General features: G+C 40.5%; 1 protein-coding gene across 1 annotated transcript in view; it reads left to right on the top strand.

The window, feature by feature from the left end:
- Positions 1 to 25,714, top strand: part of CPLX1 (complexin 1) — a 107,776-nt gene that overhangs the window by 44,477 nt on the left and 37,585 nt on the right. The window contains exon 3 of the mRNA XM_064402670.1: positions 21,445 to 21,620. Coding sequence (XP_064258740.1) covers positions 21,445 to 21,620 — 176 coding nt within the window. The remainder of the gene's footprint in view (positions 1 to 21,444; positions 21,621 to 25,714) is intronic.

Below are 25,714 nucleotides of genomic sequence, written 5' to 3'. Positions count from 1 at the left end.
TCTGGGTGGGTCTTCTTGGGCAAAGTTGAGGGGGAAAATCGCCTCCCTTCACCAGCTGGCCACATTATTTTTGATGCATCCCAGGATGCAGTTGGCCTTTTAAGCTACACTGATGTCTTGTGTCCAGCTTCTCATGCATGAGAAACCCCAAGTTCTTCTCTGCAAGGCTGTGCTCAGTGAGTTCTCCCAGTCTATATTTATGTCTGGGATTGCTGATCCAGGTGCTGCACCTGGCACTTGGACTTGTTGAATTTCATGAAGTTCATAGGCTCAGTTTTCAAGTTCGACTGGATCAGTTTGGATGGCATCCCATCCTTGTGTTGTGTCAGCTACACTGCTCAGGTTTGTGTCATCTCCAAACCTGCTGGGAATGCATCAATCCCACTGTCTGTGCCATTGACGAGGACACTGAGGAGCAGCAGTACCAGCAGAGAGCCCTGACAGACATCACTTGTCACCAGCTCCCACCTGGGCACAGAGCACGACCCTCTGGTGGCATCCATCCTGCCAGTTCCCTATCCACTGAATAGTCCACCTGTTAAATTCATGTCCCTCCCATCTAGAGATAAGGATGTGATATGGGACTGTATCTATGTTCTTACAAAAGTCTAGGTAGGTGACACTCATTGGTCTTGTCTTGTAGACCATTGCCATCACTCCATCATAGAATGCCACCACATTGGTCAGGCACAATTTGCCTACAGTAAAGGTAAGTCAGCTGTCTCAGGTCGCTTTTGTGTCTTTTATATGTCTTGGTATATGTGCAAAGAGGATCTGCTCTATGATCTTCCCTGGCATGAAGGTGATGCTTGCCATCTGTAGTTCCCTGAATTTTCCTATCTCCCCTTTTACTTTTTCCGGTAACTGGGAACTTAGCCTAACCAAAATGACTTGTCAGATTTGAGGTATAATGGCTTGGCAACAACATCAGCCAGTTTCCTCATGTATGCCATCAAGTTCTATGGACTTGTGGCTATGTAGCTTCATGAAGTGATCCTGAACCTGCTCTTTGCTTATAGTGGGAGGGACTTCCCTTCCCCCCTCACTCAGAGGATCAGGGATTTGAGAGAAGTGGAAAGCCTGACTACCTGTGAAAATTGAGGAAAAACTCATTGATTACCTCAGCCTTCTCCATATCAGTTGTTACCAGTTCAACCTTCTTGTATATCAGTGACAGTACACTCTCCTTGGCCTTTCTTTTCTGGCCTGTATACTTAATCCCTTACCAAGTTCTGTTCCAGTATTGCCTTGGCTTTCCTGAGCCTATTTCTACACATTCAAACAGTATCCATTTACTCTCCTTATGTCATATGTATCTGGTTCCACCATCTTACTCGTCAGTTGGAAGAGAAAATCCATGCTCAGCCATGCCAATTGCCACCCTGCCATGCTCAATTTCCTACACACAGGAATAAAGAGTTCTTATGCTCTAAGTGTGTTTAAAGAATTGCCAGCTCTAATCAGCCCCTCTGTCCTTAAGGACCTTCCGAGGCAATCTCATCCACTAAGCTTTTAAACTGGAATCTGGAAATTCACTCTTCCAAATTTTAGGGTCTGGAGTTTCTCTTTGCTGCCTCATATTCCTTGAGATCCTGAACTCGACCAGGCTGTGCCTGCTACTTCCAGCTACAACCTCTTCAGTGAACCCCTCTGCACCGTGAGGGGCAGGCCCAGGAATGCCACACCCCTGGCTGGCTTGCCTCATACCTGCACCAGAATTTGTTCTCTACATACTCCATGAGTCTCCTGCATTTCTTGCAGCCAGCTGAGCTGCTTTCCCAGCAGATGTCCAGGTGGTTGAAATTTCCCATCAGGATGAGAGCTTGCAAGCATGATGCTTCCTGTATCTGAAGCAAGAAGGCATTGTTGGTAGCTCCCCCTGATCAGGTGGCCTATAGTGGATCCCAGTCTTCAGAAGAGCCCTGGAAAGATTTGCACAGGGACATTTGGGATTACATTGCAAGGATGGAGTAAGAGGAATGAATTGGGAATTCATCAATTTTTGTGACTGAAGGAAAAATATCAACCAGTGTGTATAATTTGATGAATAATATCAGAAATTACTAGCCTGGCAGGAGACTCTTTACCTTCTTCTAGAAAAAAGCAAAGAAGATTTTGGGCACCAGACTCTTTCATGGCAAGTTTTTCTGCATCCATATATATCTCAGCTACACTGTGCAGCAGCATTTAGCACAACAGTATGATCACAGGCAAACTTCAAACACATGCACAAAGTTAGAACCTGGAATGTAAAGAAATGCCAAAATAAAGTACAGAATAGAAAAATGCTGAAGAGATATATTTCCCTTCTTCCTTCTTCAGGGAACAGCCCACTAACTGTAAATGCCTCTTTGCGGAGAGTTTGTATTAGATAAATAGCTCCACAAAATTTGCAATTCAATTAAGAAGTATTTGTGTTAGTGTTTGACAAAGCATGACCAGTGGGGTGCCCTGTAATTCTGTCACTGAGCAGATGGAGAGATGAAGGATACTTGTGTGTTGTATTCCATACAGAAACACACTGTACATCACAGATGAACCCTCCCAGCTGAAGTTTGACAACTGCTCATGGAAAAATACTGATGAGGTAAAATGCAGAAATGCAGCCTATTGAAATAGTAGGCCTATATAATAGAACTTATTTCTTTTAATTGTACTGCTTTCAAACTTCTGGACTTTGCAGGATTAAAGAACATATATCCATGTCCTGCTACAAATTCTGATGGTGTTCTTAACTTCATTTTAATGTCTGTTGTGACCTTCAGTTTTACATTGAAGTACAGTGTTAGTCTACATACGGAATTCCAAAACCCTTGGATTTCAATATGTAGACTTAACACTGTACTTCAAACTTCCAAAGTATTCTTGGGTATCTTGTTGATCTAGTTATTTCAAAACTGCTTGTTCGAAGCATGTTCCACATGTAACAGAGAAAGCGTTAACTTTCAAGGCAAAACAAAATCATTACAGAAATGGCTCTATTTGGTTTTGGGGGTGCTATCTTCCAGACACTTTTCCTGAGTGACTAGGTTGCTTGTGTACTTAAATTACTAGCAGAAATAAATATCCAAATACTTAATTTGAATGTCTGTAACCAAAGAGGTGATTGCCTTGAACAATATGCTTATCTTCTTAGACTCATAAGCCAATATGTAACATGCTCCACATGCTAAAGGATAATATTCTTTTCAGTCTAGATCTATTTTTTGCCTTCACTAATAATTACTTGACTATTACATGGTTTAGACCTCATTTATCTACTTAGTCATCCACAAATGCAGTTCATATATGTGAGGTAGAAAAAAGAACGCTACAAGGTTATTCTTAATTACCCCGAAGAGATGAGGTCCATTTTAGCTATGTAATGTCAGGCTGTCATGATGCATTTTGCATCCTTAGTGTTGGATAAAGTTTCTTCCTGAACAACAAGGACAAAATAATCCCATTAGAAGTGAGTGTATTTGAGGGACAGAAAGCACTAGTTCAATTTTTAGCAAGAGACTTTGTAGCAGCACTCAGTTCATCTGTAAAAGTGATGTCAGCATGATCTTTCCCTTGACAAGAGTCCGTTCCTGTGGCCTGGAGGAATGTTTCCCCATCTGGGGAAGAAATGTAAGCAAGCATTTTACTTACTGAAGGATCTTTCTGGTAGAACAGACATGGTATGTCAAAGTGTTCTGATGGTGACAGCCCTTCTGAAACTTCCAAACACCAAAAAAATTATCCATGTCAAGTAGCAACATTGTAAAATACTCACACAAATACCCACAGACTGTTTTCACTTTGGGAAATAAATGGCAACAAAAAAAATAATGTATTGCTAGGACATTGGGAAATATTATGTGCCTCAGCTTCTGTAAATGGTAATAGAATTTGTAACTTCCTTCCTTCCTTCCTTCCTTGGACATAATTCTCAATTTTACATTAATTATATTGTAGGCTCAACATCATGCATGGAACAGCAGTCCAGGAGGATCAAAACACAGGTCATTTGAACTCCACATGTTATTGCTGCTTGTGGCTACTCATAGTGAAGGCTGTAAGAATAGAGGAGGCTGTAAGAATTAGAATGCTGTTTCCCAAAATATTTTCCCAGTTTCCAACCATGGTTCAGGAACTTAGATAGAAAGCAGGTTTTTTTTATATTTACCAGCCCTCTTTTTTTCTTCCAGAGCTTTTCTGTTCTTCTCTCCATGCCATGATAGCTTACTGGAGTGGCAAGGAGCTTCACAGGGCAGTTACTTGCTTGAAGAACAACCACATTCTTCTGTTTCTTCAGAGTTTTCCTCAGACTGTTTGAAACTCTTTGAAACTTGCTTTCTCCTTAGGTCCTGTGTAGGTCTTTTGCTTAAAGAGACAATGAGAAGTCAGTCCTTTTCCCAGTCATTCCCAATTCTGAGGAGCTCCAGCAAGCTGTCTGTTTCCCTGACTGGAAAGTTCCATCTGTTAATAGTTTCTTGTAGCCAAGCTGCCATATTCCTATCATTCTTGATGACCTACTTTCATGGCATCTCACCTTGACAAGCTGCACAGACCTTTCATAAGGAGTAAAAGGAGTCTAAGTTACATATTTACGAGAATGTGCACCTATTCATGACAGGTACTATCTGCTTACACACTCCACAAAATCCACTGTTCTTCTCTTAGGTTACTCCTACAGATTATTGCTGTAAGTGAATTCATAAACTTTATTCCACTGCCAGAAGATCTTTCCAAAGATCTTTGATTAGGATGCATTTTTTCATTCTATTTAAAATATGTTCACTTCCTATAGCTGAGGATATATTAACTTTAATTTTTTTTATTCACTTTTTCCCCCAAGCATAGAGTGAATGGCGAGCTCTTCACTTTTCATGGGAAAAATGGATGGCTTTTCAGTATTGCAGCCCATCTGTCTGCAAAAATGAGGTTGAATCCAATTGCAGTTGTAATCACAGACGGATTGAAAATAACAGTCCTTCTTCCTCATCCTTCTGGAGAGCATTTATTAAAATATGTCAATGCTGAAACTGTCCTTTTGATATCCCTCCTTATGCCTGCAGTTCTTGGTTGTAAGTGAGGATCCTAAATATATTTTTTTGGCTATTGGAGTGACCAGTACTTGTTTCTCTATGCAAAGCTTGTAACTGAGCTTTTCCCTCCTTTCCTCTGCATATGTCTGTGTGTATGACTACAGCATTACACGTCAGCTAGTACAGCAGGCTACATGTTGGATTATGTTTCAAACAGCAAACAAGCTATAGCCATGAAAGGGTTTTGATTGTGCTGTCATGTCAGCCTTGCTCCTGTGACCTTTGATTCCAGAGCAAGTAATAAGAGTACAAAAAAAATTAAACCTGAACAAGTCTCTTTGTAGCAAATGATGCATTCTGCTTGTCATCACTGTGGAAGCATGGGTTTACTGCATTGCTGACAGTGGAGTTCATACCAGTCTCTTCCAGCTGAAGCATGAGGGCCTGAGGTCTCTGTTTGGCAAGGAAAGCTTTATATTTGGTCCTTGTGGTCCCTTGGGTCTCAAGGTTAGTGGACGTGGATGGACATCCTACAAGGATGAGGGGGTTTTATAAGATGGTATTTCCACATCCTGCCATAGTAAGTAGGTATTAAAAATCCAGGGCTTTTTTTTTCTTGGCCTGGGGTAGGGAAGGACATCACTAGTATTGTACAGTGAACACTCTGGTTCTGGATCTGATGAGTCTGTAGACAGTCACAGATGTGTTGAAATGCTCTCGTATTTCCCTGCTGTCTTATGAAAGTCTTGGGTAGCCAGTGGGCTCCCAGCTGGCTGGGGATGCCTGGGTTGAGCAGCACTGCTATCAAGAGCTTGGAAAGGAGCCTGTTAGAGGACCTGCCTTGAATATGTCTCATCTGGGTTAATTTAACTACATCAGCTACTACTGTGAGCATACATCTAGAGCAGATACAGGAGAAGTTCTGCACACACCAGAAATACTGTTCTGACATTTGATGACAGTTTTCTCTCCCCTTACCAACTGCTAATGCTGCAGTGCTCAGAATCACAGCAAGGAGAGTTCAGTGTAATCAATGCATGTGTGTGTGGATTATTCCTGAGTCTAGAGGACAGGTGAGAGAAACATCAAGCAGGACCAAATTCAGAACTGCAGAATGTTCTATTCAAGGTAAGCTATTGCCAAAAGTCTCATGTTATCTTCCAGTTAGTCCATTCTTAAGTCTGAATAAGACTATTTCTGGTTCCATTTTGGCAGTAATGACATATTAAGTCATATTTACATTCAATATAGTCCACAGAGGATATACTGTGAAAAAATGCAAAAAGATAATTTGATAGTCATCTTTCCTGTAAATTAGAGACCCTGCTGTGATGCCTCCATAACATAATTAAGCTGCTTGACAAACCACTGAATACTGCACATTTGCAAAACAATTGGTTTGGTAGTAATTCAGATGTGAATCTGTGAATCCAAAGGACCAATGTGTCTGAATAGAATATCTATTTGCCACAAGACAAAAACTGCTTTTTAGCATGGTATGGGACACAGTCATTTTATACACCAAATGAATATGGTTGTCCTTTCTTCATGGCTCTGAGGGATTCTGCTGCCCCTACCTTAAAATGCTTAGAGAGAGCAGGATATAATCCCTCTTGATTGCGTTGGATTTGATGTTGAGTATTTAGAACTATTTATGATACTTCCTGCCCTACCTATACCACGGTGTAGTATCAAGTTTTTGAGCTTCTCCCTCAGAGGCTCTTTCAAACTCTGACTTTTCTCTTGCTCAGATAAGGCAGCAGGTGTGGCTGTGGCTTGTAAAGAGTCTTGTGGAGAACTGTTTTTTATACTCCTACTGTACATTCCATTCAGGAAAGAAGAGGGAGGGAGTGTGTTTGGAGAACAGGTTTAGTACACTTAAAACAATAGACAACATTTCTCAAAGGAAAAATAAGTGCTTGCTTGAGCTATAGCTGTCTGAGCAGCCCTGACCATTATCTGGAATATCTCCTTTGGAGCAAGGGAGAAGGTGATATTCATACAAGTAATGAATGCAGTGTGAATGCAGCTGTGTTGCTTACATAGTAAGCTTTCTCCATGTAAATCCAGGTGAATTGAAGGAGTCAGAACAACAGTCAGAGCAACTCTTCCCTTATTCTTTTCACTAGATAGGCATACATAAAAAATATGTTTTGCTCTAGTACTGTACTGTTACCTTTTCATTTATGTAATACTTCTCTGAGTTGAGGTTAATATAGAATTGCGGACTCTTGAAATCTTGTTTTTGTCATCTTTTTTCCTTAAATGAGGATGCGAAATCTCAAATTAGGCAACAGTTTAAAGTCTTTCATAGAAAAGTTTTCAAAAACCATTTTCTTGTGGTTCAAAATTGTTTCATGCCCTTCAATTTTCTTTTGACTCTCCTGAAATAAAAAGTAAAAAGTACATAAATTACATCAATTATTTTTCTTGCTCAATTATCTCCTGATCCCTTGAGCTTTTCTGAGTAATTCTATAGACTGAGGTAATTCCATACTATGCTGAAAAATGTGTGGATCAATAGCAGGCATGTCCTATATATTAAAAAGGGTGAAAGAAGGAGCTACTGATGGAAGACTGAAAATAGAACAAGCACATCTTCTTCAGTCAAGGCTACAAGGTGACTTACAGGAGGTCTGCTCCCTGAGTGTTCACCAGCCCTGTAGGGCTTTTGTCTCCTGAAGCAAATTACTATAAAATTCTGCAAGAAAATTTACCTAACTTCCTTTAGGAACATTTGTATTGAGATCTGCATATTCAAAGTGGGTTGTGCAGTTCCCACTGTGATGGAGACTGAGCAGAACACCAGGATATGAAAGAGGCACCAAGAGCAAAGCTGAAGTGCAGGCTTCAGTAACATTAGATAGCTGGAGTGGCCTTAGACTTGTCAACAAATGATGAAGTCTACCTGGGGAACTCTCACACAAATCTGTTTCTGCCCATGTAAAGAAAAAGAGCAGCCTTTGTTTTGAGGGTGGGACCCATAGGGGTCTTCAGGACCCAGAAGGACAAATGGAAGGGGAGAGAAGGCTTACCTACAAGGTAGGAACATGTGCAACAGAAAGATACACGCCTGAGTTTGGGAATAGATGTTTCTCTTTCCAGATATTTTAAGGAAATGGACTTTCTTAGTCTGAGAGATGGTTTTTCTGGGTGTCAGATTAGATTTACTATTCACAATCTATAAGGCCATTTTTCTGCTGAGGTGTTCAAAGGCCTGAGTTGCAAACTGTGTAATGAGTTCCTTGAAAAATATTTGCAGGCAGTGAAAAAAGTATGAAGTCACTTTCATAGAGGGGAAGATAATGATGTGGAGTTCAGAGTTGTGTTAATCAACACTAAAGGCTAAACCAGAGTGAGGTGTGCATGAAAAGAGACAATAGCCACAGGTCAAATATGGGAGCTGTGTTTCCTGAGTCCAGAAACATAGGGATTTATGTTCTGACATTAGATAGCTACATGCTTGTGAAGGCAACTTTTTTGTGGAAGTTTATGCAGAGCAAAGGTTTCATACTGAATCTGTATCTTGCCAGGAAAAAGATTTTCAGGTTTGTAGGTGAGAAACAACCACCACATAATAACTAAACAATGACAACTTTGAAAAGAACCTCACACATCTTACCTAATTATCATACTTGAAGCATGAGCAACATTTCAGCAGATCTTCCCTGTAAGTTATTTCTTGTTTTATTTTTATCCTCTATTTTAAAAAAATGTTTTCAACTTTGCATTTGCATCTATAGTCTGTTAGAATATAAAATAATGTAATACATTAATGACTGCATTGCACTGATTTTTCTTATTACTTTGTTTCAAATAAACCCCTAAATCTTAGACTGAAAGTGACTTATGTTATTTTCTTCTCATGTCAGTTTTGGCATGCCAGATCTCTTGAAAACTTTGAACTTACAAGGGACCAAGAACTCTAGCAATGCTTCTTCTCCTATTTTTGGGTATTTCTACTCACTTTTGCAAATTTCTAAAAATAATCCACGAAATGGTATTAAAAAAGAATCCTCAATGATGTCTCGTGATGTCAAATCTGTTAATAAGCCTGTGGTGGTTACAACGCAAATTATTTGGGAAGTCACATCTCTGAAGTGATTTTGTTTTTTTAATTAAGGGAAGGTAATGACTTTTTGGATAGCTTTTGTTCTTAAAGTCCTGGAGGCACACTTAGGCATGTAGTCTCTAATTATTTCTTCTGGATAGATTGGTCTGTTCCATCAGTACTGCATCCTAGATGGAACTCCCACATAGAACTAACTAAGAAATAACTCCCACACAGAACTAACCAAGAAATAACCCAAGCTGCAGAGAGAGGAGAGAGAGCTACTCTGGCTAACAGATACAGTGCTTGTGTGTGTGTATGTTATGTTTCTGTCTGTGGGTGTATGAAGAAACCACTGAGAGCAACCCAAATTTAAAGAGTTCCTCCTGGTCACAATGTGTCTGCAGTCACTGGTGTTGCTTCATTACGGAAGTTCCACAGCTTCTTATGAAAACCTTGTCTCCTCCACTCACAGTCTGCCTACTGGCCCTCAGGCTTGAGAAAACATAACAGATCACTGGCACAAATTATGTCAACATTTTTTCAAAGAAAACTTGATTGTATTCAGTACGATGGGACTTACAAGCTCCTGACTTAAGGCGCATTCCAAATAGTGTTTTTCTCTGGTATAGTATCATCCCACTGAATTCACTGCAGCTACCAAGAGCCACCACAGCACCAGTGTATTGCTACACTGCTGTTACCAAGGATCCACTTGAAATATATTAAGAAAATAAGTGAAGGTGAAGTAATTATTTCTAAGGAGTTCCTATCTTTCCTGTTATGTAAGTATTTTTACCAGCTAAGCTGATTAGAGCTATTTAAACTTCTCTTGCTGTTGTGTAGAAATTCTCAATGACATCTCATCATAAGAACTCAACTGCATGGGGAAAGCTCATAAAGATTCTTGAAGATTTGACTGAATCTCTTTAGAACTTTCCTGTGTGAAGATGTTGTGTTTCAGTGATGGTTTAGCTTATGGCTCATCCCAATGCCCTTATGCAGTGTCATTTCTTCCTGCCAACGCAGTGGTCAATTTCAAGGAGACAAGCTTTCTTAGAAAATCTTCAGAGGGCCAGTGGAATAGTCTGCAATCTCCCATCCAAGTCCCTGAGGAAGCAACTGAGGCAGCCGTAATATCTTGCTAACGTGTCTTGTCTTCTGGTTTATTTTGTATTGTTTAGTTAGCTTGTTTGATTTTGGTTTTGGTTTTTTTTTTTTTTGGTTGTTTGTTTTTTGTTTTGTTTTTTTTTTTTTTAATTTTAAGAAATGTTTTCTTGCTCTTAGTGCTACTTAAAACATTCATCTGGCTTTGGTGCTAATATATTATTTCAAGGCATCTGGTAAGAAATCACAGAATAGTTTGTTGGAAGGGACCTTTAAAAGGTCATCTAGTCCACATCTTCCTCCACCCCTGCCCCAGGTATAACATAGCTAATCTGGACCTTGGAAGTCCATATAGGAGCAGCATTTGCCCCTCCATGGCAAGAGGGATAGGTGTCTTGCTTCCCACCAGAGAGAGGTGTCATGTTCTTCTGACTTCCTCGGTCTCACAGCTGTCTTCAGATAGGTTTGTGCTGGCTGCCAGTTGAGAAAAATTCTATGTACATGTACTAAACGTGTCACCAAATGTACTGTTATGGTGTTGGTTCAATCTCTGTTAGCCTTCCTTTAAAGCAACAGGAAGATTCCAGTCAGCAGGACTATCTTACAGACTGATGTTTCTGGGCTTTCTAAACAGACTTATCATCCTTGTCAGTCAGAAACCGTGGAGAAGACCATCATTTTCCAAGGCAACAGAGAAGGTCTGGAATCTATCACCAGGATGAATTTAGGAAATCTGTTAGAGCAGCAGACATTTACACAGTTAGCAATTATTTTTTTATTCAGCTGTTCTTTCTGTGCTGAAGTGAATAATTTCTCTGAAGCAGAAAAACAGGACTGAAACAATCATAAATCACAGGCAAATACATATTGTGGCAAGCAGATCTGCTGTCAAGTTCTTTTTTTTTTTTTTGTGCTGGAACCACAAGCTGCATGTGACTAATGCCAGAATGCTGCAGTGCAGGTGGGCTCCTGTGAACAAGATGCCTACATTCATTTCTCCATCAGTAGATATCAGGCGAGCAAGTCCAGAGGAGAATTCTCCTGCTGAGGTAGGTGCTTTCCTTGGCCTGAAGAATCTCATCCCAAGATCTGTGACTAGCTGGAGTAGACCTCCATGAGCTAGAAGGGGAAGCTGTTCAGAGATCATTTACAGCTACATCCTAGCTGGGTCATAGTGATTAGGAGGACAAGACAAGTATTTTCCAGGGATTATTGATCAAAACTGGAGCAAGAGGCACTGCATTTAGGTTACACAGGACGCATTTCCTGCTTTATGGTTGTGGGGTTTCATGGAGTGTTCCCCTGAAAAAGGGACTGCACCCTTCCAGGTGTAGATCTGACTCAAAATCGCCTGCATCCAGCGGCTTTACAGTGTGAACAATGAAGATGAACAAAATTCCTGAGAAGGAGAAATGGGAAAATCTCCCAAAGGTGCATGGAGTAGCTCTGGAGCAGAGGCAGTAACAGAAACTTACATTAGTTTAATTGCTGTAAATCTTCTTAGTCTTAAAATGTCTCTTAATCCCTTACCAAGTAATAAAAGGCATCACCTTGTGTTTTAGTGAAAAGATTTTTGTTGTAGTTCAAAAGAACAGTGCGTGGATTGCTATTCTTGTGTAGTGCATCTGGAAATGCATTTATACAATGTGCATGAAAACAAGGCAGAGTGTGTTTTAGCTAAGGTTGCACACACTTTGCAGCATAACTAGGCTGTGGCACTCCAGGTATCTTAGAGTAGTAATGATCACTCCAAAAGCAGAGTCAGATTTGTACTCTTCAGCTGTCAGCTCAGTCTGGTACCCCAGAATCACTCCCCATTATGTCTGCATCATTTTCATTTGTCTCCCTGTGCAAGCTGCCTGTAGCCAGTGGGGGCACAGTGCTTGAATATTCTCTTAGTGTTTGGTACTGAAGACTGATGATAGCTTTTCTTTCCAGCTTTTTAAATTTTCCTCTTGCTGCCTTGTAGCAGGGTTTAACTGGCAGGAGGTGGGTAAAAGGAGTCTCAGGAACCTGCTTGCTGTGAGCGTTGGTCTCAGGAACAGAGATACCTCCTCCAGGACCCTCTTTGCACAGCTGCAGGATCTTGAAGACTCACAATCTAGTGCTCTTCTGCAGTGGGCACAGGCAACAGTGTGGAATGGGGAAGGGAAAGTGCTCCATCACAGTGCCTGTTTATTGAAATATCTGTGTGAAGTATGTGTGAGAGAAAGCCTAAGTTCCATATGTGGAGGTATGTGAGAACACAGTGTGATGAGCTGCATTTTTTTGATGGTGTGCCCCCAGCCCAAGGCATTTTTTTGGGTCAGGCTGACCCAGACACATTGACACTGCTAACACTGACCTTTGCATGTACATCATCAAGTGTTTCCTTGTATGGCAAGTTTGTAGTTATGGGTGTGCTACTTAAACACAATCCACACCGAAGTAAAACCTTGTATAACAAAGCTGGAATATAAATTGTTTTAAAGTTCTATTATTTGATCCAGTTGTCTGTTTTCATTTTCAACAGGACTTGCTTATGTGAACTCGTGACATTTCCAGATAATCTGTTTCCAATCAATGCAATTATTACTTTTATGAGTGACTGAAGCAATAACTTGTCCTGACGGTCTGTGTGTCTTCAAAGGCAGTGGTAGAAGTTCTTCACCATGGTTTCAGTTGCAGAATGATGCATTCAGATGAAAATGAAACCCATGCAGAATGTCAAATGGATTTACGAATGGAACTGAAACTAAGTTTCTTTCTTCTGCAAAGCCTTACTCTACCCAAGCCAGACATAGCTGATGACTTTCTTGCGGCTTCTGTCTTTGCACATTTGTGTTGTATGTTTGTGTCAATCATCTCATAATGTACCACCATCTTGTAGTTCTCAACATGAAATGGTGTAATCTTCTGTATTTGCTGTACACTCATGTATCAGAAAATAATTGTTCATGCTGCCTGGTAGGCTTCATGAAAGGTCACAGAGCAGAAGGAGAACGAAAGAGTCCATCAGAGAATATTATAAGAATATATTTAATCTAGGGAGTATGTGGTTTTTTTGGTTTTGGTAGGTTTTTTTTGTTTTTTGTTTTTTTTTGGGGTGGGGTGGGGTGTGATTTTTTGCTTGGGGTTTTTTTTGGGTGTTTTTTTCAGCAGAAAGTTTCACAAGCTAATGAATGAACTGAAGTGAATATCTTACTCCTCAGACATATTAGCTATACTGAATCAAAAGTGCATGGCACAGTATGAGGTAAGAAGAATGCTAACTCTGATGCATACAAATCAGATACAACTGACAGGACATCAAGAGTGTTTGACATTTTTCAGAAACTGATTATAAAATGCAGTACCTGTTTCAGCCTGGAAAAACACACCTATATGATCATATTCAAAAACAGATATGTATTAGCCCAGTGGTGGTTTCTCTGTCATTAAATGGAAATTGTGGTTGGCAGTTAAAAACCTCAATAACAAATGACAAAGTGCTAGGTCCTGCTGTTCAGTCACAACAACCCCATGCAGTGCTACAGGCTGGGGCAGAGTGTCTGGAAAGCTGCCCAGCAGAGAAGGACCTGGGGCTGCTGATTGATAGCAGCTGAACACAAGCCTGGAGTGTGCCCAGGTGGCCAAGAAGGGCAGTGGCACCTGGCCTGTGTCATCAATAGTGTGGCCAGCAGAACCAGGGAGGGATGGCAGCCCCGTACTTGGCACTGGTGAGGGCACATCCTGAGTGCTGTGTCCAGTTCTGGGCCACTCACTACAGGAAGGACATTGAGGGGCTGGTGCATGTCCAGAGAGTGGCAAGGGAGGTGGTGAAGGGTGTGGAGCACAAGTGCTATGAGAAGCAGCTGAGGAGGCTGGGAGTGTTTAGCCTGGAGAAATGGAGACCCAGGGATGACCTTATAACTGTCTACAGCTGCCTGAAAGGAGGTTTTAGCCACTTGGGTGTTGGTCTCCTCTCCCAGGTAGCAAGGGACAAGACAAGAGGAAATGGCCTCAAGTTGTTCCAGTGGAGGTTTGGCTTGGATATGTGGAAAAATTTTACCAGCAGAAGGGTTTTCAAATATTGGAACAGACTGTAACAATAGTAGAGTCAGCATCTCTGGAGGCACTTAAAATACATGTAGACATGGTACTTAGGGACATGGTTGGTGGTGAACTTCACAGTGTTAGGTTAGGGGTTGGAGTTGATGATCCTAAAGGTCTTTTCCAACATACATGATCCTATGATTCCATGAAAAATAAGAGAGCTCCAAAGGTCCAGGATATTGGACTACATGTCTAATACCACATGAAATGATGTCTCCACATAAATTTCATGGGGAACTGTATTGTTTTAGTTGAAGTTGTATTAAAAGAACACCAGTGCAAAGAAATAAATAATATACTAAGTGAAGAATTCACTTACAAATATGAATTGCTAATTGTAAGCAAGAAGGAGACAATAGGAAAGGGATTTATTTATTTCTTACACAAATGTGCAGGTACTGGAGATTGATGTTGGTTTGTGTGCAAGTACTATACTGTCCTTTGTAGCTAGACAGTATCTGTCACTGTGCACAGATGGAGATTGCAAAGATAAAAATGTGGTGACTAAGATTTTAGCTAAAAAAATATTTTAATGAGGCTGACAGGGTCTTGCTATAAAAAATGTACTTTCCATTATCCACTAAAGAAGACTATTCAGCAGCTTATAAGGTAAGAAAAACCCTTTTTCTGTTAAAGTGGCTGTCTACCTCATTCATTTTTGTCTTCAATATCCATCTACAGAGTGAAATACAGTTCTTGCACATGATACAATCTATATATAATAGTATAGGACTCAAACAATGTGGAAAAAAATTCTAGAAAATTCAAAGTGCCTCCATTTGGCTTTGTACCAAGCTGCCAAAGGTCCCTTCAACGTCAGCTTTTAAAGTCTACCTTGCTGTCTGCAAGGAAAATGACAGATTACCATAGTGGTGGTGTTTCAAAATAGTTGGTGTTCTAAATACCTCCAAATATACTTAAATATGTCATGTACCTTTAGAGAGAATTTGCTCAGTTTACCAGTCTGTTTCCCTGCAAGAAAAACAGTTTTGTTTGGCAATATATTTTGTCTGGGTTGGATACAGAGGGAGAGAGAAAGATGAAGTGAAATACCAGAGACAGAGGAAATTGAGTCTGGGGAAGGGGAATGGCTGAAGTAAAGGTCCCAGGAGCTGTCCATTTTTCAGCAGTGTTAATTTATAAACAAGGTGAACTGAAGCCTTGAGTGCTCGTTTTTTACTCCAATCTCTTACCCGTTTGTGTTCTGCCACTACATAACTTGCACAGGACACATGATCCATGGCTCATCACTTGACATGTCTAAATGTACCTTTTGTAATCCTCCTAGTGTTTTTCCCATGATATCACAGAAAAGGTAATGCTGAAGTAGATAGGCTTCTCACTGACCTCGAAATAAGCATCAACTCATAAATTGTCCCAGGAAGAACAAATGCGTATAAATGCATCCTATCTGAGTTGTGTTAAGATTTGTGATGAGTGGATCAGGAAAAGTAAGCAGAGAGAGATATCTCTGTCTACTCTGAGCTTTGAATGTCATTGGGAATTTCTTAATTTAATAAAATGTTAATGGTCCTTGAGATCCCCACATTACCAAAAAAACTAGAAAACAACATTCTCCAAGATACTATGATTTCTCAAATGAGCTCCTCAACTGAACTTGGCATCAGTTCTTTGTTTATGAAAGGAATCACAAATCCATTTAGTTTGGTGTATTAATTTTAGTTAATTGATAAATTGTGATGGTTTCTTTAGAGCTATTCAGTATTAATATTTAAACATGTTTTTTTTGTTCATGGAAGTACCACTTTTGAATGTTACACAATACCTTCCTGAAGAGCTGTTTCACTTTTAATGAAGCTGTAGCAGAAGGAATTCAGATGTTTCGGTTGTTTTTTCCAGACATAAGCTTTATATCATAGCCTTGATGATCTTCAGTGATATCAGTAAAACGTACTTAGTTCTGATTCTGAAGTGATTCTGCAAAAATGAGTGACCCATTCCTGCTCCAGAACAGTACTCTGTGATTAGTTCCTTATGTTTGGATGAAGTGATAAAGAGACATGCTGTGATTTAGAAACTCTGAGGAATCTGTTGTCCTGTCTGTTCAATCTAAATATGGCTCAGCCACAAAAAGTACTTCCAAAAAAAATCTCGTAAAATTCCCTCAGTGCATGCCTGTTTCAGGTAAATCCCTTGCTGTTTCCTGTGAAACCTGTGTTTGAGAGGGAGAATTTTGCACCATTCTCTGATCTAAGCATACACACATGCGCACATTTGAGAGACAGGTTTGGGTACTACTTGTCTACAACATGAAATTAGATTTAGCTTTTGATTTCACAAAATTATCTTACCTGAAACAATGCTGTGTGCAAATTTCCATCATTCTTTAATTAATTAAGGAGGTCTAAGATGTTCCTATTTCTCTGGAAGTCATTCTTAGTAATCCTAATCCTGTAGCTTTCCCAGCACACGACTTTGCCTGCCATATTTAGGACTTTTTTTTTTTTTAATCAAGTGGCAAATTCAACAGCACTCTTGCAAGTTGGTTTTGCGAGTTTACTTTTTCTTCATGAATGCTGGATTGCTCCTCTACAAGGATTGTCTAGTCCAATCTCATTCTTAGACTGGGTTACCTACAGCAGGTTGCTCAAGGCTGTGGCTCATGAAATTTTAACATGAAATTTTAAATAACTCCACAGATGGAGACTCCACAGTGAGTTTCTGCAAATAAATTTATTTTTTTCTAATATTTAAATTGTGTTCCCTGTACTTAAGTTTGTACACATTATCTCTCCTCCTGTCACTGGGTACCTGTCTGTCTCCCTCATATTCATTCTGTTTCATTGGTGTTTAAACGTACTAGTGGAACCCCTTGAACCTTCTCCAGGCTAAGCAGTCCCTGTTCTCTTGGGCTCTTCTTATAGCAAAGATCCTTGAGCATCCTAAATGTCTTCATGGCTGTCTCACTTCTTTGCTGTCTCATTCCAGCAGCTCCATCTCTCTTTTGTGTCTTGAAGCCCACAACTGGGTGCATTACTCCAAATTTAGTCACAACTGGGCTGAGTAGATGGGAAGGATCTTTCATCCTTTTGTCAACAGTGCTCCTAATGCCCCCCAGAAGGCAACCTTCTCTGCTTCAAGGACACATTGTGAGGTTGTGGTCAGCTTGTTGTCCACCATAACCCCAAAACTGCTTTCCAGGCAGATGATTTGCTGTTTTGCTGAGGAATGTCTCCCATAGGTACCTGAACAACCATATTACTCTTTTTCAGGTGCATAAGGATGATTTAACCCAGCAAAACTCACAAGAATGTGTATGCCATGCTTCAACCCAAACCAACACCAAGCACTATGCAACTGCTCACTCACCTACCCACCAGCTAGAAAACTTGTGGGTTTGAGATGAAGGCAACAGGGAAAGCAAAAGCCATGCATACAAGTAATGCAAAACAAGGAATTAATTCACTGGTTCCCATGAGCAGGCAGGTGTTTTGCATTTTCAGGACAGCAGGGCAATTTCATACTTCAGAGCAACTTGGGAAGACAAACTACATCACTCAAATGTTCCCTCCTCCCTCCTTCTTGCACCCAACTTTAAATACTGTTCTGCAACATCCTTTTGGTCAGTTTTAGTGACCTGTCCTGGCCATGTCCTCTCCCAATTTTTCATTCACCCCCCAGTTTCCTCACCAGTGTGGCAGTAAAAAAAGCAGAAAAGGCTTCATCTCTGTGTAAGCCCTGCTCAGCAGTAACAAAAATGTATCTATCATAACTGTATTCAGCACAAATCCAAAGTGCAGCCCATAAGTAGGTCTCTGTGAAGAAAATCAACCAATCAACCACCTTGGCCAAAACCAGCACATCATATCTGAGTGCACCCATAGTATTTGGCTTAACACCTGATTGTTTAGCTATTCAGTCTGTATGGACTAAGGGAATTGCTATTACTTTGAAATAACTGCCATGCCACTTGTTTTCACACCACTTCTGGGATTTTTTTTCATATAGAAGTTTTTTTGTTTTTTTTTGAGGGCAGGGCCCTGTTTGTAACCAGAAAAGTGACAGTTGGCAAATGTTGTCTTGGAGCTTTAGATGTTTCTGTTTCCTTTCTGTAGCCTTGTCTAAAGATGTTAGAAATAATGTTGATTGAAACTCCATACTGATTAATGAATAGTGTGTCAGTCTCTGACTTCTCTTTGTGTCAAGCCATTTGTCATGAGTATTTCATGAGTGTGAAAGACAAAAAGACAAAATAAAGACAAAACCCCCAGTTTTATCATACAAACAGATTCAGTGTGTCCATCCTCTGTTTCCTTGGAAGCTTCAAAAGTGGCTTAAGGACAGAACAACTACTCCTTCCTTTTGCTTGTGGCCATAACTGATGCACCTCAGTTGCACGTAGATGAATTCTTTGGAATCTTTCCTGCTGAACTTCTAAAACCATAAGCTGTTATCCAGGGAATGTTAACAACAACGTGTTTAGGAAGAAGAACAAAGGAGATGAGAAAAAAAAATTCTAAAAGTAACACAACAGTTCTTAGTTAAAATTTTGGTTCTCATAACACATTTCCTTCCAATTAGTTAACAGTGATACCACAGTGCAGCATTTTGAACACTTAGAAGGTGACTTTGAAATCAGAGATGAGGTAAGAGAATCTATGAGAATCCTGATCCATTCTTGTTCTTCTAAGTGTCCTGTGTGCTGAATGGCTGCAGAACAAAATGTCTTATGTATTTAAAAGCTTAGTCTTGCCTAAAAAATAAAATAAAATTATGCAATTTCACTTCTTATGTGATGAGCTGAGCTGACATTATAGCTTAATGATAGCCTGGAAGTAGTGCTTAGAATGGAAAAAAATAAATCTCTGTTGCTGAATTCTGTTTCCTAAGTAACTAGAGTATTGTGCTGTCTGGTTAGCTCTAACTGGAGAGAAGCTAAAAAGGGATAAACTTGATAGATTATTGGACCCAAACCAGTTTGATCATCAGTGGAGAAATCTTTTGAGGGGGACCCAGAAGTTAAAGGTGATAGTGAGATTTGTGATCACTGGTGTTTGCACAAAAAGGCTGCTTAGAGAGATTCCCACAATAGCTATATGTGACACAACAGGACTGTATTTCCTTTTTGCTTGCTGTGAAGTTTTAGCTTACTTGCAATTTCAGTTAGCCTTCCTTGCACTGCAGGAAAGAAATTGCCAGATGGTCTGGGTAAATTTTCCATCAATATGCAGGAGTTTCTGTGTTACTCTGATTCTGCAATGAAGGATGCAAAATGGTGGTAGAGGAAGGCTGACAGTAGACAGGGACCATGAGTATTCCAGGTAGGGTTTGTCTGGGGTCCCTAGGAGTCTTTTTTTATTTTTTAAGCCACAGATTTCCTAGCAATGGAAGCGTCAAGAAGTTTGTGGTTAGGCAGCTGAATACAGACATTCATGTTTACTGTTGTTATTTCCCATCTGGCAAAAAAACCCCAACCCTGTGTATTACAATCAGATCTTGTAAGGCTTAAAATTACCTGTTTCCCCATGCTTCTCTGGGAGATGTAAAGGGGACATTTCTCTGTCACATTTTGGGGGATTGGAGCAACCAATCAGCAACCCTGAATTAAAAACAACCGTTTTTAATTCAGGGTTGCTTTCAGCTTAGGGTTATGGGAAAACGTTTAACCTGGAAAAGAAGTGTGGAGAAAAAAGGGATCTGCTTATCTCTTTACAAATTTCTTGGTGGTTATTAGAAGCAATAGTTGATCTGATAAGTGCCATCACTATGGCAATTCAGGAGGAATCATTGTGACCGGTTGCGGGTGTTTCTTCCATTAAGGATCAAGGTGTCACAATCACTATCCCAAGAACTGATGTGGAAAGCAAGAGCAATCGCAGTCCTCCAGCAGTGTTGACACACGAAGAGTAATTTTTAAAGGGTTGTGAAAACTTCTTTCCTTCACTTAGACTTTGATGAAACCAACAATTACTTGGCAGGTCTTTGATACTGTCTCCTTCCAGCCCAAGCTTTTGTAAAGGCCAGAAATCTTTGCTTTATGGAAAGCAAGAGATGTTGAATATGTGACTATGTGTAAGAACAAGGCTGTCTCAGATTGAATCAGTTAAATCTCAGCCAGTGACAAGCCGATATGGAGGTGTCCTGTCTCAGCATCTAAGGACCTACAGTGTTTTTCCAGGATGAAGAAACCTCTTTTAGTAAAAGTTGCAGTGTTTTCCTGCTGCAGACAAGGTCCAACGCTGCTTCCAAAGGGTATGTGTCTTCTCTTCATCCATGTAACCAGGCTTGATCCTTCTGCTATCCTCCAGTGCCCTGATGATGTTGCATCACTGTTCATGCTCTTCCCCTTTCCTCAGTCAGTGTTTTTATTCCTGGCTGGATGATTGACAGTCATTTGCTAATAAAATATCTCTGAAATACAGGATAAATTGATTTATGCAGCACTTTGGGGATAAAAGGGCATGGAAACCTTCTCCTCATTTGCATGGTTGTGCAAGGGCTTTGCACAACAACAAAAAACTGCCTCAGGAACACACAGGGAATGAAAATTTGGGAACAAAGTGTATTCAACAGTGGAACAAGACAAAGCCATGATCTCACCTATGTACCAAGTATTAGAGGTGGTGGTGTCCCAGAATTGATAAGAGACATGTAGAGATGCTGCTTCTTTCTGATGCACAGTAGGAGCCTAGAATTCATCATCTCCAACTGTTTGGTAATGCCATGTGGTCCTACCTGTCATAGGATGTGTAATTTCTGACAACAATTAAGAGTGTGATTACTCATACCTGCAATCAAGATTTCAAATTCCTTTCCCAGCCCTGGTGTAATTTTGTTCTGGATGTATTACCTGACTATTACATTAAAGACCCTTCAAAAGCAATCTTCAGTCACTTGGCTGAGCTGATAAAGTGAAAACATGGTGTGGATGGCAGCTTGTCCTTTTCAGGACTGCAGACAAACTGTCTGCAGAACATCATGCAAATTTACAAATTTGACCTCTTCCTTTTGCTGTTGTTCTTTTCCTGCCAGTGCCAGGTAACTTAGCTGATCAGGTTAAGTGCTTTGCCCACCTCCTGCCTGGGGGGAGAGTGTGCTGCCTCCCCAGTGAAAGGAGAAACCTTTCCAGATGCAGAGGGAATGACAGATGGCTCTGAGTGTAGGGAAGGAGAGACTTGCCATCCGGTGGGGGTCTCACCACATTCTTACAGGGCTGATTTTCTCTTGTGCTTTCTCTAGGGGCTACAAAAGACATGGGAAAGATGCTGGGTGGGGATGAGGAGAAAGACCCAGATGCCGCTAAGAAAGAAGAGGAACGACAGGAAGCCCTTCGGCAGCAAGAGGAAGAGAGGAAAGCCAAATATGCCAAGATGGAGGCTGAAAGAGAAGTTATGAGACAAGGGATTCGAGACAAGGTAGGTAACTGGCTTTCAACACACGCTGGTCAACTTGTAATTCTCAGTGAAGAACACCTGTTTTCAGCTGATTTGTGACTAGTTCCCTTCCCTAGGCATCTGGATAGAACCAGGTAACTGCTCTGCCACACAGAACTTTCTAATTTTGTGCACTCTCCCTCAAGCCCTGTTTCTGTTTAAACACACCTCCCTCAGAGCAAAGCCCTGCAAAGCTGAAGCAGAGAGTGAAGTTGAGGGGAGAAACCCACCTATTTTTCTCATAATCTATTAAGCACTCACATAATATTAAGTATTAGAGGCTTTCTTGACCATTTGAGGATGCTTTCCAAGCTTGCATTTGTGGTTTGTGAGAAGAGTCATAATTCAGTGAGTTTCTGAGAGTGAGTTTCTGTCGCAGGTATCTTCTGTATTGATTCCAAAGCTTTATTGTGTTGACCAGTGATATGGGACAAATCTACTCTACTGTTAATATTCAGGCTTCTATCACTCACATGGGATTCATCTGAAAGGAAGTTTTTATACATTAACTATTAGGGATTGATGTGTGGAGGGACAAGACAGTTTTGATGCCTCACCCTCAGGGCCAGGTCAAAGCTGTTTCTTTAGACCAGCTTTGTAAGAGGATCTCCTGGTGTTCAGATATCTTGGAAAGAAATGTGGGTAATGGTTGGACAAGGGGTTTCTAATGATGAAGACCTGTCAGGTGACTTACATCATGTGCCAAAGAAAATACCTGTAGATTAAACAAGAAAGTGTTGCTTAGCATAAGAGGTGTTCCCCTGTGCGGTTCCTACCTCTGTGTTCTAAGAACATGTCTTGGAACAGATATAAGCATCGGGCCAAACTTCTGACCCAGTTCTTATGATTCATGATGGAAGCATGAATGAGGATAAATTTCTCTGAAGGCACAGTGCAGCTTGCAAAGAGTTACTGCAAATGGTTCTGCAAATTAAGAAATTTGGAATTACCCTTCTAAGAAGAGAAAGAACTTGAAGGGAATTGTCTTCCTTTGACACTGCCAGAGAAAGGTAACCATATGACCATTTAAAAGAGGCTACTGGTTGACAGAAATGGAGAACCTCTACCTATAATCATGGGATCATAGACTTGTCAAATGGTTTGGGTTGGAAGGACCTTAAAGATCATCTAGTTCTAACCCCTCTACCATGGGTAAGGACATTTTTCACTAGATCAGGCTGCTCAGAGCACCATCCCACTTGGCCTTTAAGACTTCCAGGGACGGGGCAGCCACAGCTTCTCTGGGCAACCTATTCCAGAGCTTCCACATCTGAGGAAAGAGTTTCTTCCTGATATCTAATCTAAACCCATCCTCTTCTAGTTTAAAAACATTTCCCTCATCCTGTCACTGTGTTCTTCTCCCTCCTTTTTATAAGCCCCCTCAAGGTGTGGAAGTTTGCAATGAAATCTCCCTGAAGCCTTCTCTTCTCCAGGCTGAACAACCCCAGCAATAATTTATTTAATGAATATATATCTAGAGAATATCAATGTGTGATAATAATATGTTAAATGTATGTTTACAATAGAACTGTTTCTAAGCAACGACAAAAGTCATGAGGGAAAGGATAGAGAGTAGTAAATTTCTTAGTTGCAGACAAATGAGCTAGTACCCAGTTTTCACTGGTGACTGTCTCTTCTGGACCACTGAATTGTTCCCAGATGTAGATAGGGGTTGCCTTTTCTTGCTGTTGGGAAAACTGCTGTGAAAGCATTAAAAAAGTCTGAGATGTTCTGTGTTATAATTTCAAGGTGATCTCATTCATGAGTAGGATCCATATAGCCTGAGCTAGAGCCAGAGGGGACTTCCCTATGATACTGGCAACTGTCTGGACTTTGCTGAGCTGGCTGAGCACTAAGTGGCAAAATCTCTTAGAAATGCACTGAATCCTTGAAAATTTGTCAAGGAGTTTGGTCTGAAGGAATGGAGAACAGGATACTTGGAGGAACATTATTTGACCTAAGTCAAGGCTCTGGACTGGTGTGGTGGAGTACCTTTGAGATTAGCATCAGGAAGTCCTGATTTGGACAGGGCATCTGGATTGTGAACTCATTTTCCTGTGGTTTTCTTTTTCTTGGGAATAATCCCAAGTAGCATGCATTTGAAAGACAAAGGTGTTTTCTGCAGAATCAGAAAAAATAGATAAAGCTGTAGAAAGGAGCTGTATCTCTTCCTCTTCCTCTTTCTCTTCCTCTTCTCTTGTCTGACAAAGGGATGGATTTGATAATATGCAAGACTGTCTTCTAGCGTGATGATTGGTTGTTGGAAATATGAAACAAATGTTGAAAGAATTTGAAAAGATTATTTCCTTCATTACTTGATTGTTTAGGAGTTGCTTTCATTTCTTCTCTAACTCCAGTAAAAGCAAAAGTGCAGAAAAGAAGAAAACTGAAACACATGTTCTGTCTGCTACGTATGCAAGTACAAGTTGTTGTTAGCAGGTATGAATAAAATCAAAGACATTTTAAGTTAGAAAGCTCCGTTATGATATTTGCTCATTTCTTGTGTGAGAGAGTGAAAAATGAGCAATTAGTTTGAGCGAATGAATAGGAATAGATTATTTACACAGAATAAAAGTTTGAAAGTGTGTGTCATAAGTTATGAATCCACTGTCACAATTGTTCCTTAGTGCGGCTGCAGGATGTTAGGGAAGCAATCTAGGGAATCACATCTTCACCAGTGAGTTCATATGGCCCTAGGTGAGGCTGGCAGAAAGGATGGAATCATCATGTTTGTTGTTTTTGACTTTTTGCATTGGCTTTCCAAGAGGTGTTATGAAAGCACTCTCTTGTTTAGGGCTTCAAGAAATGTGGGAGCTATGGTAGACTTAAAAGGAAGAGTGACAGGTATTACAGATACTTTCCAGCCTGTGTTAACTTTTAAATCCAGTCTGTTAAATTAAGACATGTATGTTATCAATCCGGCATGGCAGCTGAGTATAGAAATTACTTGGGGAGAAGGTAGTATGAATTACACAGAAATTAGTTGCTTGGGTTCCCCCCCCCCATTAAAAATATGCTGCATTTTCATTTGGAAATGAATTTTTTAGGAATAACATTTGAACATGACACTTTGAAATAACAGGACCACCAGTTGTCTACTGAAATTGAGCTACTACCCAATTTCAAAGTCCAGCATCTGGTAGCGAAAATGGATTGAAAGAATATAAAGACCATAGCTGGGGTACACTCCAGCTTCCTCCTTCCTCAGGAGGTGTGCATGCAGCTATCATTCTGATCTGATCTGGTTTTGGTCTTAACACTAATGCCTCAGATCTTCTGGGACCTATCCCAGCTGTGTCTGGGGAGAATTACCACACCTGAGCAACACAGGCATGACTACTGAGAGGCCTCCAGTGCCCCTTTGTCTGGCAGGTGAGGCTATGGATAGCTAATATCCCTGTTACCTTGCTAATAGCAAGTATTGCTTGCCATGCTGCAGCAGCTTTCTTGTTTCCAGTGCTCTTGGGTGGAATACTGCCTTCTATAAACAAATTGTTTGTGTATGTGCACACCTCAGCAGTGAAAGTGAATTAATTTCTTTGTGTAATAATTAGTTATTTACATAATTAATTATTTCTACCACTGTGGTAAAGCACAGTCCTGATGACCCCCTACTCCATGCTCTGGCTTAGTGAGACAATGTCCACAGTTTGTCTTCCTGAAAATCTCACACATGTTTTAAGCAGTCAGCATTGCTGAATCCCTGTTGGGAGGTAGCAGAAGCTCAGAGACGTCCTTACAATAGTGGGTTTAAACAAAAAGGGATGGAAGCATGGTCCAAATGGCTTGACTGCAAGACAGAATTTAGGTTTAGGTCCATACTTGAGTTGGAGCATGAGCTGCTTCAGTAGTTTTTATATATACTCAGTTCTCTGAGGGAAAGGGGGGAGTGTCTCTGGCCCAGCTTGTCTTGAACCAGCCTTACATACTGGTCATATGCTATGTAGCACATGGTTTGTAACACATGAATTATGTGCTATAAAGCAGAAAATCAGTTATATTAATAAGGATTCCTGTGCTTACATTATTAAGGATTCATGTCCTACAGAGCACATGATTTATGTCCAATAAAGCAG

The sequence above is a fragment of the Passer domesticus genome, chromosome Z (assembly GCF_036417665.1).
Source record: "Passer domesticus isolate bPasDom1 chromosome Z, bPasDom1.hap1, whole genome shotgun sequence".
Lineage (NCBI taxonomy): Eukaryota > Metazoa > Chordata > Aves > Passeriformes > Passeridae > Passer > Passer domesticus.
The sequence above is the reverse complement of the archived record's forward strand: the minus strand, read 5'-3'. Positions and strand labels throughout refer to the sequence as shown.